This window comes from Protopterus annectens, chromosome 9.part0 (genome assembly GCF_019279795.1).
Source record: "Protopterus annectens isolate FY-2018-M chromosome 9.part0, PAN1.0, whole genome shotgun sequence".
In the NCBI taxonomy this organism is placed as follows: domain Eukaryota; kingdom Metazoa; phylum Chordata; order Ceratodontiformes; family Protopteridae; genus Protopterus; species Protopterus annectens.
Window position 1 is genome coordinate 382,252,561 of NC_056743.1, and position 12,581 is coordinate 382,265,141.

General features: G+C 40.0%; 1 protein-coding gene across 4 annotated transcripts in view; it reads left to right on the plus strand.

Moving 5' to 3' along the window:
- Nucleotides 1–12,581, plus strand: part of PDLIM2 (PDZ and LIM domain 2) — a 3,176,635-nt gene that overhangs the window by 2,425,464 nt on the left and 738,590 nt on the right. For 3 of the 4 annotated variants that reach the window (XM_044082921.1, XM_044082925.1, XM_044082926.1), the window contains one exon: nt 10,194–10,310. The exons of the other annotated variant lie outside the window; for it this stretch is intronic. In XM_044082921.1, the coding sequence (XP_043938856.1) occupies nt 10,194–10,310 (117 nt within the window). The remainder of the gene's footprint in view (nt 1–10,193; nt 10,311–12,581) is intronic. 4 annotated transcript variants of the gene reach the window in all.

Consider the following 12,581-nt stretch of genomic DNA (forward strand, 5'->3'; position numbering starts at 1 on the left):
ACAGGAGATTGGAGACCCATTTTGGACCTCAGCAGACTGAACAAGTCCGTGCAGAAGACAAAATTTCGGATGGTAACACTGCAGTCCATTCTGCCCTTCTTGGGCAGAGACAACTGGATGCAATCGTTAGACCACCAGGACGCATACTATCATGTAAAGATACACAGGCGCTCCAGGAGGTTTCTCCGCTTATGGCTGGGAGACAGTCATTTCCAATTCAGAGCCCTGCCCTTTGGTCTCACCACAGCCCCCCGGGTGTTCACCAAATGTTTGGCAGTGGTCACGGCTCATCTGAGGCATAAAGAATTCCAGGTGTTTCCATATTTAGACGACTGGCTCATTACCGCTACCACCAAGCAGCATCTTATCATAGCCAGGGATTACACCATTCACATTTGCAACAACCTAGGTATTTCCATAAATTTTGCAAAATCCTCCTTGTCGCTTTGTCAATGTATAAACTTCATAGGCGCCGTGTTAAACACCACAGAAATGTCTGCAACATTACCACCTCAGAGAGTGACAGACATATGGCGGAATGTTCAGCTTCTGTTTCAGTCCAACAGAATTCAAGTCAAGTTAGTACTGAAAACATTAGGCCTCATGGCAGCGGCAATTCTTCTTCTCCCCTTAGCTCGCTTCCACATGGGAATTCTCCAGTGGATGCTTTTTTCTCAGTGGTCCTTTCAACGGCTCCCAATGACTCACTACATTCTGATAACCCCAACTTGCAAAAAACACCTCTCTTGGTGGATGGTCTCCCCTCAACTTCTTCAGGGCAGACCCTTTGTTCTTCCCCCTCCAGTTGCCACGGTGACAACGGATGCCTCCCTGATGGGGGGGGGGGACTATCAGGGCAGGACTGTCCAGGGCACATGGCAACAATTAGAATGCCACCTGCACATAAATGTCCTGGAGATGAGAGCAGTGCTTTTATCATTGCAAGCCCTTCAGGACTCTCTTCCCACGGGGACTATAGCAGTTCAAACGGACAATATGTCTGTAGTGTGGTATATAAACAAGCAGGGCGGAACAAAGTCCTACCCCCTATGTTGAGAAGCACTCAGACTTTGGCAGTGGGTGATCTCCTCTCAGCAGTTTCTGATAGCAACGCACATTCCCGGGAGGTCCAATGTCACAGCGGACAGACTGAGCAGAACAATTCTCATGCCTCACGAGAGGTCTCTAAATCAAGCAGTAGCAGAGAGAATTTTCCAGAAGTGGGGCCAGCCTTGCTGCGACCTTTTTGCAACACCTCAAAACAGCAAGTGCCTCGACTTCTTCACACTCTTCCCTCTACCAGGCCATCCCCCCAGAGACGCTCTTGTCCACGATTGGCCTCGAGGTCTTCTATACGCATTTCCCCCTTTTCCGTTGATTCCGCAGTTAATTCAGAAAGCAACCGCATTGAGATCCAAAATGATCCTTATTGCCCCGTACTGGCCTCGACAAGTATGGTTTCCGTTCCTGCACCGTCATCTACTGGAACAGCCCTGGCATCTGGAACCATTTCCAGACCTTTTGACCCATCTGACGGGCAAGCTGCACCAGTCTCTTCACTCCCTCAACCTCACAGCTTGGTTGCTCCACTTCCAACCTTAGCCAGGCTTCCCTTTATTTCTCTTCCTGTCCATGATATCATTCTTGCCTCCTATAAGTTCAATACTAGGAAGACTTATGCGAGTAAATGGAAGCGTTTTTCGTTTTGGCAGAAGCTAGGTCCTTAGATCCTTTTAATGCACAAATTCATAAAGTTCTAGATTTTCTAGCGGAGCTTTTTCATTCAGGGTCGTCGTCGGCCACTATCAAAGTACAACTAGCGGCCATTGCCAACTTTCATGTAGGGCTCTCAGAAACCAATATTATGTCACATAAGCTCTGTAAAGCTTTCCTCAAGGGCATCTTCTTGCTCAGATCTCCCATTAAGGATACCCCTCCACAATGGGATCTAAATTTAGTGTTAACTTCATTAATTCTCCCTCCCTTTGAGCTGCAGCTTCTTGTTCCCTCAAGCTTCTCTCTTGGAAAACTCGGAACTTCTGGCCTTGTCTGTCCGTCCCCCTTATTTGGTTTTTAGTAAAGACAGGGTAGCTCTCAGAATTAATCCTTCCTTCCTACCAAAAGTCTTGTCTGAATCAAATCTGAACCACACTATTGACTTGCCTGTTTTCTTCCCAAATTATTCAAACAGGGCTGAACAGAAACTACATTCCTTGGATGTTCATCGTCAACTGCGGTATTATCTAGACAGGACAAAACAATTCAGAAAGTCAGAACAACACTTCCTCTCTTATGCTGAAGGAAAGAAAGGACTTCCGGTATCAAAGGTAACTCTTTCCAGATGGTTAGCATCCATCATTACCTTTGTCTACGAGTTGAGACACAAACAACTTCCTTCAAGACCTAAGGCTCATTCAACCAGGGCACTATCAACCTCAACAGCCTTTCAAGCAAGGTTACCATTAGATGCCATTTGTGCAGCTGCTACATGGGCTTCTCAACATACTTTTATTACCCATTACAAACTTGATATAGCCTCCAGAAATAGAGCTGACTTTGGTTCCACAGTATTCAGGAATCTGTTCCGTTGAGCCACCCAGGACCAAGGTGCTAGGGACGCTGTCCCATCCAGCAAGAATGAAGGCGAGAATGACAACTTAACATTAAGAAGTTATGTACCTACCATAATGTTCCATGTTAGTTGTCTTCTTCTCGCCTTCTTTCTTGCGTCCCTCCCTCCTGCCCCCTAGCCTGGACAGACTTGAAGGTCTCTGAGTCCTTCTCTTTCATGATACATAGTTATCCAGGGTTATCCGTATCATGAGTATTACCAGCAGGAAGACCATATCTTTATATAAAGGCTTATTTTTTGATAACAATAAAACTATACTATGTGCTAGCTGCCAACGAGATCTGGGGAGTTAGCGCATGGTATTGTGGGATATAGGGCTGCCCCGAGCCGGTAAAAATAGCTCTCGAGCTATAGTATAGGCCGAGTCGGAGCCGACCCCATCCAGCAAGAAAGAAGGCGAGAAGAAGATAACTAACATGGAACGTTATGGTAGGTACATAACTTCTTATTATGCAACAAGGAGACTATTCAGAATTTATACTACCTTCTGTCAACCTCTCTACAAAATATTTCATAAAGAGAGATATTCTGCAAACTAACCCAAGATTTCTTAACAAAGGTAGTTACAGATTTAAACCTCAGTCTATATGCCATTCTTCTTTCCAGAATTTTCTAGTAGACAAGAATATATATAAGTTGTACTACTTTGAAGTTCACAAATGACTATGATTTTACGTATTTGTAACAAAATAGTTAAGAAAAGATCTAGTTTTTGTTTCCTTTGTTCCTAATAAACTAGGCTGAAAGACTACCAACATTTCATTGTCTGTGTATCTGTCTAACTACATTGTTTACCTAGAGCTCATTGAAATGTTTCTATAGCTACATATTGAGCTTAGGTTAAGAATTTATCAATAGATGACTTTTGTGCTGCAGTAGCGTGGCTTTACTGCATACTTTTGTAAGCCACTAAAAGCTGTTTGCTATTCGAGGTCCAGGTCTTTCTTTTTATGTTTTTATCTCATGATGCTATACAAGTTGTACAGCTGGGGACTTGGTCCTTCATTTGAAATGGATGGAGTCTGTCATGCAAGATAAAAATCTTGTGTACTTATTGTCTGCCCCTTCAACATGCACCCTCCTTGGAATGTGGCCTTCCCTGTACTGACCTAATTGATAGCACATTAGGTCTGTAGATAGCATATTATTAGCCAGGGATGCTTGGATATCTTGATGTTCTGTTTGTTTTATTTTAAGACCACAGGGAGTCTGCCAGAAAACTTGCTCTAGAGAAGAGAAGGAAGTGAAGCTGATTATGGGAGAGAGTAGAAGAGCTCAAGCTTTGGAGATTTCCTAAGATGCTGAATTGCACCTACATGTGGTGACACTGGTATCCTTTAATTGAAGTGGATGGACATGATTCATGAAGAGATATTGTTATGTTAAGTAAGTAATGTTCCTTTTAAGAGCACTATTAGTCAGTAGCTTGCAGTTCCATAATACTTTACTTAAAATCATAAATCGTTTTCACAGTGGTACTATACTACCATAGTACAGGTATAACATAGTATACCTATACTACCATAGTACAGGTGTAACATAGTATACCTGTACTACCATAGTACAGGTGTAACATAGTATAGCTATACTACCATAGTACAGGTGTAACATAGTATACCTGTACTACCATAGTACAGGTGTAACACAGTATACCTGTACTACCATAGTACAGGTGTAACATAGTATACCTGTACTACCATAGTACAGGTGTAACATAGTATACCTATACTACCATAGTACAGGTGTAACATAGTATAGCTATACTACCATAGTACAGGTGTAACATAGTATAGCTATACTACCATAGTACAGGTGTAACATAGTATACCTGTACTACCATAGTACAGGTGTAACACAGTATACCTGTACTACCATAGTACAGGTGTAACATAGTATACCTGTACTACCATAGTACAGGTGTAACATAGTATAGCTATACTACCATAGTACAGGTGTAACATAGTATACCTGTACTACCATAGTACAGGTGTAACATAGTATACATGTACTACCATAGTACAGGTCTAACATAGTATAGCTGTACTACCATAGTACAGGTGTAACATAGTATACCTGTACTGCCATAGTACAGGTGTAACATAGTACACCTGTACTACCATAGTACAGGTGTAACATAGTACACCTGTACTACCATAGTACAGGTGTAACATAGTATACCTGTACTGCCATAGTACAGGTGTAACATAGTATACCTATACTACCATAGTACAGGTGTAACATAGTATACCTATACTACCGTAGTACAGGGGTACCATAGTATACCTACACTACCATAGTACAGGTATAACATAGTATACCTATACTACCATAGTGCAGATATAACATACTATACCTATACTACCATAGTACAGGTGTAACATGGTATAGCTATACTACCATAGTACAGGTGTAACATAGTATAGCTATACTGCCATTGTACAGGTGTAACATAGTATAGCTATGCTACCATAGTACAGGTGTAACATAGTTTAACTGTACTACCATAGTACAGGTGTAGCACAATATAGCTATACTGCCATAGTACAGATGTAACATAGTGTAGCTATACTACCATAGTGCAGGTGTAACATAGTATAACTGTACTACCATAGTATAGGTGTAACATAGTATACCTGTACTACCATAGTACAGGTGTAACATAGTATACCTGTACTACCATAGTACAGGTGTAACATAGTATACCTGTATTACCATAGTACAGGTGTAACATAGTATAGCTATCCTACCATAGTACAGGTGTAACTTAGTATAGCTGTCCTACCATAGTGCAGGTGTAACTTAGTATAGCTATCCTACCATAGTGCAGCTGTCACTTAGTATAGCTATCCTACCATAGTGCAGCTGTCACTTAGTATAGCTATCCTACCATAGTGCAGCTGTCACTTAGTATAGCTATCCTACCATAGTGCAGGTGTAACATAGTATAGCTATCCTACCATAGTGCAGGTGTAACATAGTATAGCTATTCTACCATAGTGCAGGTGTAACATAGTCTAGCTATCCTACCACAGTGCAGGTGTAACATAGTATACCTGTACTACCATAGTGCAGGTGTAACATAGTATAGCTATCCTACCATAGTGCAGGTGTAACATAGTATACCTGTACTACCATAGTACAGGTGTAACATAGTATACCTGTACTACCTTAGTACAGGTGTAACATAGTATAGCTATCCTACCATAGTACAGGTGTAACTTAGTATAGCTGTCCTACCATAGTACAGGTGTAACTTAGTATAGCTATCCTACCATAGTGCAGGTGTAACATAGTATAGCTATTCTACCATAGTGCAGGTGTAACATAGTATAGCTATCCTACCATAGTACAGGTGTAACATAGTATACCTGTGCTACCATAGTGCAGGTGTAACATAGTATAACTATCCTACCATAGTGCAGGTGTAACATAGTAAACCTATCCTACCATAGTGCAGGCATAACATAGTATAGCTATCCTACCATAGTGCAGGTATAACATCTTATACCTACACTACCATAGTGCATGTATAACAATGTATGACAGCAAATAAGGCAATACAGAACTGGAAGTTACTGACTGAAAGTGCTGCTTTCAGTACATTATGCCTCTTTGTGGATATAACCCTTTTCCCGTATGCTTGATATGTGTATGAATCCCTGATGTACTGCAAACTGTGTACGTGTACATATCTGCAGCCACAGTGTACAGCAGAAGGTATTTGTGAACTTGCATTTATCCTTGCCCTGCTGATGGGATAGAGTGGGGCACTCTGATAGAACATCCAAACAGTTAAGCAGCTATTTCCCAACCTTCTGAACACTGGTCTAGTTCCTTCAGCCAACAAACACCCACAAATATGGCCAATTAAGCAGTTTCACTGTGTCTCCAACTCATCTCCACCATGATAACAAAGGCAAGGTACACTTTAGTTTTAGGGACCAAAGAAGACAGCCTTTACAATGGAGGGAAGTCATTATTATATACCCTGGAAACAAACGAGCAAAGAAACATACTTAACATCCTTTTGCCTCTGATGACTCTAAACAGCCATGACAGTTAATCACTTCTTTGTGCATGCCTGTTTGTGGCTAAGTGGTGATGGGGAACAAGATGCCTGCTAAAGAAGATTAGAATGATCATACACCACTGCAGGCAGGACAGAAGGAGAGTACATATCACTTGAAAAGTGACTGATTTTACCAGTGCATTTAGTAAGTGCCCTGCCAGTAATTTCATCATTTTCAATTATCCTCTCATATTACAATTGATCCCAGGGTACTCCATGTTGTTCACATTGTTTTATATTTATTTGTTTGTTCGTTTACTGTATGGTTGATGTGAACTTACTTGAGTTACTGACTTTCATGGGAATCTCAGAAGTATCATACTAGGAAGTGTTGGTATACGAAGCAGTTTTTGACCAGTAAATGCCAGTACAAATCCTAAATCTGGCTACATTTTAAGTAGCAGGTGTGCAGGGAGAAAGATGCAAATAAACACTAAGGACATCATTTGGCAACTGAACACAATCATGTGCAGAGATATTCAGAATAACATTAAAAAGGTAAGCACATTACAGAAGTAGGAGTCCGCAACTAGACAGAAGACATGCAGATTGCAGACAGCAAAGCATGATAAAGGTATGTTACAGTAACTAACTCACATTTACCAAGGTGGTAAAACTTAAGTGAGGACAGAGTTGTGACTGTGATCATTCTCACACATTTTGTGGCCTATGCTACACACTTGCCTGTAAAGTCTGAGAGTCTGCAGAATGTTCCTTCCCATTCACCTCAGTTACTAGTTTTTGAATGATTCAGCTTCCTAAATTATTACTTAATCATCTTCCTTGTACCCCTTAGTATGCATCTTTGTCCTGCCCTCAGCCTCAATCCATATTAAATTCCACTGACTTTCGTTATGGACTTTTCTTATCTCTTTTAAGTAGGAATGTGATATATAGCTGTCACAGTCTTTTTCTGCTCCCTATATGTTATCTGCATCTTTTCTCTGTTTGATTTCTTTGCAACTTTTTCTTTCATTTGTATTTCAGATTCTGTTATAATTTCTCATTAAAAGTGTTTTCATGGATTGTTGTGCAGTATGTTGAGTGAATTATGCAGCATGTCGACTTGTCTTGTACATTAGTTGCTCTGCAGCATTTTATTAGATGATCTGCCCCAAGTGGTTATTTTTGCAATTACGTTATCTTTTAACTGTTTTTCATCACTGACTGGGCCACTTGTGAAAAAAAATAGCATTGCCTCAGAGCTTTCTGGTTAGCAAAATACAGACACTCATTCAATTAGTGAATTATACCAGTTAGGTAAAGAACATAATTTGCTTTCATCACCATGATGTTTGCTTTCTTTACTGAAATCTCAGCCTGTATATGGCCTGTGGACTCAAGTTACCATTGTCCAGCCTAGTAAAAGAAATTGCCTTCAGGAAAATCCTATGCTTTGCACATGAGAAAATATATCATATGTTCATCGTTTGGCTTGTTAAAAGAAGTCCATGCCCTCCTTATTGGAGTCCCATCTTTTTGAAGTGAAGGAAGATATTGAATAGTCATTGGCTATCCTAGTAAAAGTAGTCTGGGTTTCTTCATTAAACTCCCATGTTTGTGAAGTGGCAGAGTATAAAGGATAAGTTCAGACAAAATCAATTTTCCTAGCAGATTTAGGAGACTCTCTCTCTGTTACCCACCCTATGGGAAGAATAAAGATACCTTTTTGAAGTTTCCAGTAGTTTATTCAGTTAAATAGGTAGATGGATGAGTGTTATTGTACCTGCTTAACTGAATAAACTACTGGAAACTTCACCTAGTCCATCTACCTACTTAACTGAATAAACTACTTGAAACTTCAACAAGGTGTCTTTATTTCTCCTACAGGGGGGGTATCAGAGAGAGAGTCCCCTAGATCTGCTAACTAAAGTGATTTTATATGGGCTTACCCTTTATACTCCATCTTGTTAGCCCTGTCACCCCTCTGGACACACGTGGGATACCGGCTTCACTCTCACCCTCTGGATTACCTCTGGTTTATGTTTGTGATGTGGGGGAAGATGTTGTACAGTACTAGACAGCTGGCTGAGGTCTGGTGACAGCAGAGCAGAATGTGTCTAATGATGTGAGAGATGTCGATGTTGCATCACATCAGTCCCCTTCAAGGAAGAACTCCTTCATGTCACTTACATGTACTCTTGCACTCTTTTTCCATATATTTCTCAACACGTGATTTGGTAAAGTTCCTTCATATAGTCAAAAGTACATGGAAGATCGACACATTTGTTTTCTGGTACATCTGAACATTACAGATGTTGGTAATGGAGAAGAACTCAGTGGTGGGCAGTCTAACAGGAATGTAAAAAAACACACTTTGGATTTTCTTACCGATGCAGCCGCCATTAGTATGGACTGCTTCTTGAATGGTGTTTCAACAACTTAAGATCGCAAATGCCTTCTGGTTTTACACATTGTGATGATCTAAACATTTGTTCCCTTTTTTGTTGTAATATATCTGGCCTACCCATGTGGCTTCTTAGTTCAGATTTTCTGACCTTATTCTTCAGTTGTATAACCTTCAAGGGTCTGCTTTAGCACACTATCACCTCTGGTGGTCGACTGTTTTTGAGGTGAGGTCCTTCTAACTTCTGTCACTCTGACAACTGTGTTTCTCCTTATTAAAACCGTCTTCTGACACATTTGCAATCATGCCACAGTGATGCAGGCTGTAGGCATATTATATACTCACTGTAACCTAATGCATCGACATGAGATGAGGATTGCATTTGTGCTGTTCTGCACTGACGGCCTCTTTTAACCCCTATAATGCTAATGATACAGTAGAGACCCCCAAAAACCTTTCCTATGGAAAAAGACTGCAAGCTGCTATCTAATACATTTTTATGTTCTCTTCTCTGTAACAAACTCTACTGGTGCTTCAAGTTCATTCCAAATCCAGATGGTCAGTAGTGTGATCTGATACAATGCCACTCTTTCTCAAGCCGAATCAAACCCAGTCTCTACAGAAAACTTGGTATTTGCATTTCTGACCTCTGGTGTAGCCATGTCCCCCTTCTGGGTTTGCAGTGTAAAGTGGTGTTATAATGTGGTGAAATAACTGCCCGATGCTTTGAGCAGCATATTGTAGGGGACCCAATTTGCTGTAATGTTTACAATGAGAACAGCTACTACTGTCATCAAAAAATTACATTTGTTTAGTTCTTTACCTTTTACCTGTTCATTTGTCTGAATGCATTGGTGCAGGAAATGGCAGAAAGTTGAAAAAAAATTGATACAGGAGCTAACAGAAGCATACTTAGGATTATAATGTTATTAAGACAGTTTTGTGAACAAAAGTGACCGCTGTGCAGGAGGACATTGAGGCATGTCTGTGGTTGAGATGGATCGAGCACTGGTGCCACTTTCCTGTCTTCAAATTACTGCAGCACCAGCTGTAGTTGAAATGGCACTGTCAGGACACCCACTGGGGAATATTATTGATTGTATTCACTTTCTAATGTTTGTTTTTTTCTTTGTCTCCCTGCAAAGGTTCTTGAGAGGGTTGCTGCTGCTGCTGCACAGATACATGCCCAGAGGAACTCCCCATATGAAAAACTTCACTTCCTCTTCCCACCTGCCGGTGGTACAGAAGGGATGATGACAAGGGTTTGTAAGAATATCCTGTTAGGCATGATTCCTGGCTCAATTGATTGCTCTGTAATCTGGAAGCTGAAACACAATGTGCGAAATTATTGCACTGGGCTGATTGTGATCCATTTTAAATTTTGGTTCTCTCATTTGAAATTTCTGCTGTTTTCCCACTTTGCTGATTTCACCTCTATACTTTCCTGCAGCAGTTAAATGTATAATGTATAAACTGTGGGTCTATATTACGTGATTGAACATTAAGTTGATCGAACACCTAAACGTCTACCAGTAAATGTCGAACCCTTAAAACCATGAATGGCCATTTACGCAAATTTTTTCCCTGGGAAAAAAATTTGCTTGTCCATAGGAAACAAAACAAACTTTTAAACACTAAGCTGTGCCACCCCACAACTAAATATACCAACTTCGAGATCGCTCTACATTGGGAAAAGGGAAAATTACCAGTGACGGCCAAGCAAATTTTTTCACAGGGAAAACATTTGCGTAAATGGCCGTTCGCAGTTGTCAGAGTTCAACATTTACCGGTTGATGTTTAGGTGCTTGAGCACCTAAACATTCAGTCACGTAATATAGACCCTAAACTGGTGCTTATGGCCTGTTGGGTATATTTTCTTCTGATTGGTGGGGTACATTACATATCTTAACTCCTTGTTTTCATCAAAAATTAAAAAAAAAATCATTCTACTTTATAAGCATGACTGGGTAAACTATCTGGTAAGAGGCAAGTTGCTGCACTGTAGTTAAAATGAATAATTTATTTTCTTTGTTAACTATTTTCCTAACCAAAAAGAAAAGTTGAGATCTGAGGTGGAATATACAGATCATTCACCCTCAGATGTACTTTTGTGACAGATTTTCTAACAGCATCATGGAGACCAGTTATGTGATTGGTACTTTAATGCACTTACAGGCATGAAGCAGAGCATCATAAAAAGGGGACAGTGGTCTTCTTTCACAGTAATTCTTTCCTGTCATCAAAAAAGTGGAAGCTGACCCCATGCTAGAGAAGATATTTAGGCACCAGGTTGTGGAATTTTTAAAACAGAGATTTTTTTATTTTATTTTTTGATTTAAATTCATATTTACTGCCCAAACTATCAGTTTTTTTCTTAATCACTGTATTGCTGAAGTCAGATTTTTTGGTACAGACAGACCTGTGGTGTTTTTGCTGTTAAGGAACAGACTATGAGATTATCAGTGATAATCTGTGACAGGAAAGCAGTTTAAACAGCAACGGACAAAGGAAAAAAGTAAACATATTAAGTAAACTTCACTAAGAAGTGTTTAGGATCGACTTTGTTTTTTTTTTTTTTTTTTTTTTGTTAAAGGAACATTCCACTTCATAATCCCTAAGACTGAAATTTTATTTATGCAAGTCATAGCATTCTTTGCCGTAAAAGGAGTCATCTTCAACAACTAGGATGTCTTTCTTCAACATTTTCACTGAAGTAGAAACAATTGTTAGGAGGTGTTAAAACTTTATTACTTTCAGGAAATTTGGAGTCTTTAGTGACCCTCTGCCTCTGGTCACTGCTAATGACAACTATGTCTTTACTAACTGAAGCCTAAACATTTTATCCATGAACTTGATGGAATACGACAGGACAAGCAATGGTATCATCCCACTCTATTATTTGTAGGTTTATTGTCTTTGTTGACCGGGAAACGGCAGCCTAGGCAAAACTCATTTCCATTGGAGGCCTGGGGAGAAAAGCCCCACATTTTAGTTACACATGCTTTACATTTATAATTGAAGGATAAGAACATGTATACATGAGCTTATTTACATGATTTTTAAATGTTTTTAAATATTTCTTCCCTTAACATAACATTTTAACACAAAAAAGAGAGAAATTGACATAAATTGGCTAATTATTGAATAGAGAAATAATTTACAGTAACAATTAATGTATTTATAGCATGATGCCTACAGGGAAAAGATCAAGGTAGGGTGTTTTTGAGTTTACTAATAGTTTACAGACAGACAAGTAGATTGTAGCTTAAAAACTGTTAAGGGAGATATGAAAGGAGTAGTTATAGAAACGAGCAGGAAGATAAATGGACTGAGGAGGAATTGTAGTCCGTGGTGGGGTGTGAGAGGAGGGGGAAAAGTAAGAGATTAGGAAGTAAATGCCATATGAGGAGGAGCGATAAGGTACAGATGGACTGAGGAGGAATTGTAGTCAGTGGTGGGGTGTGAGAGAAGGAGGAAAAGTGAGAGTTTAGGAAATAAGTGCCATATGAGGAGGAGCGATAAGGTACAGATGG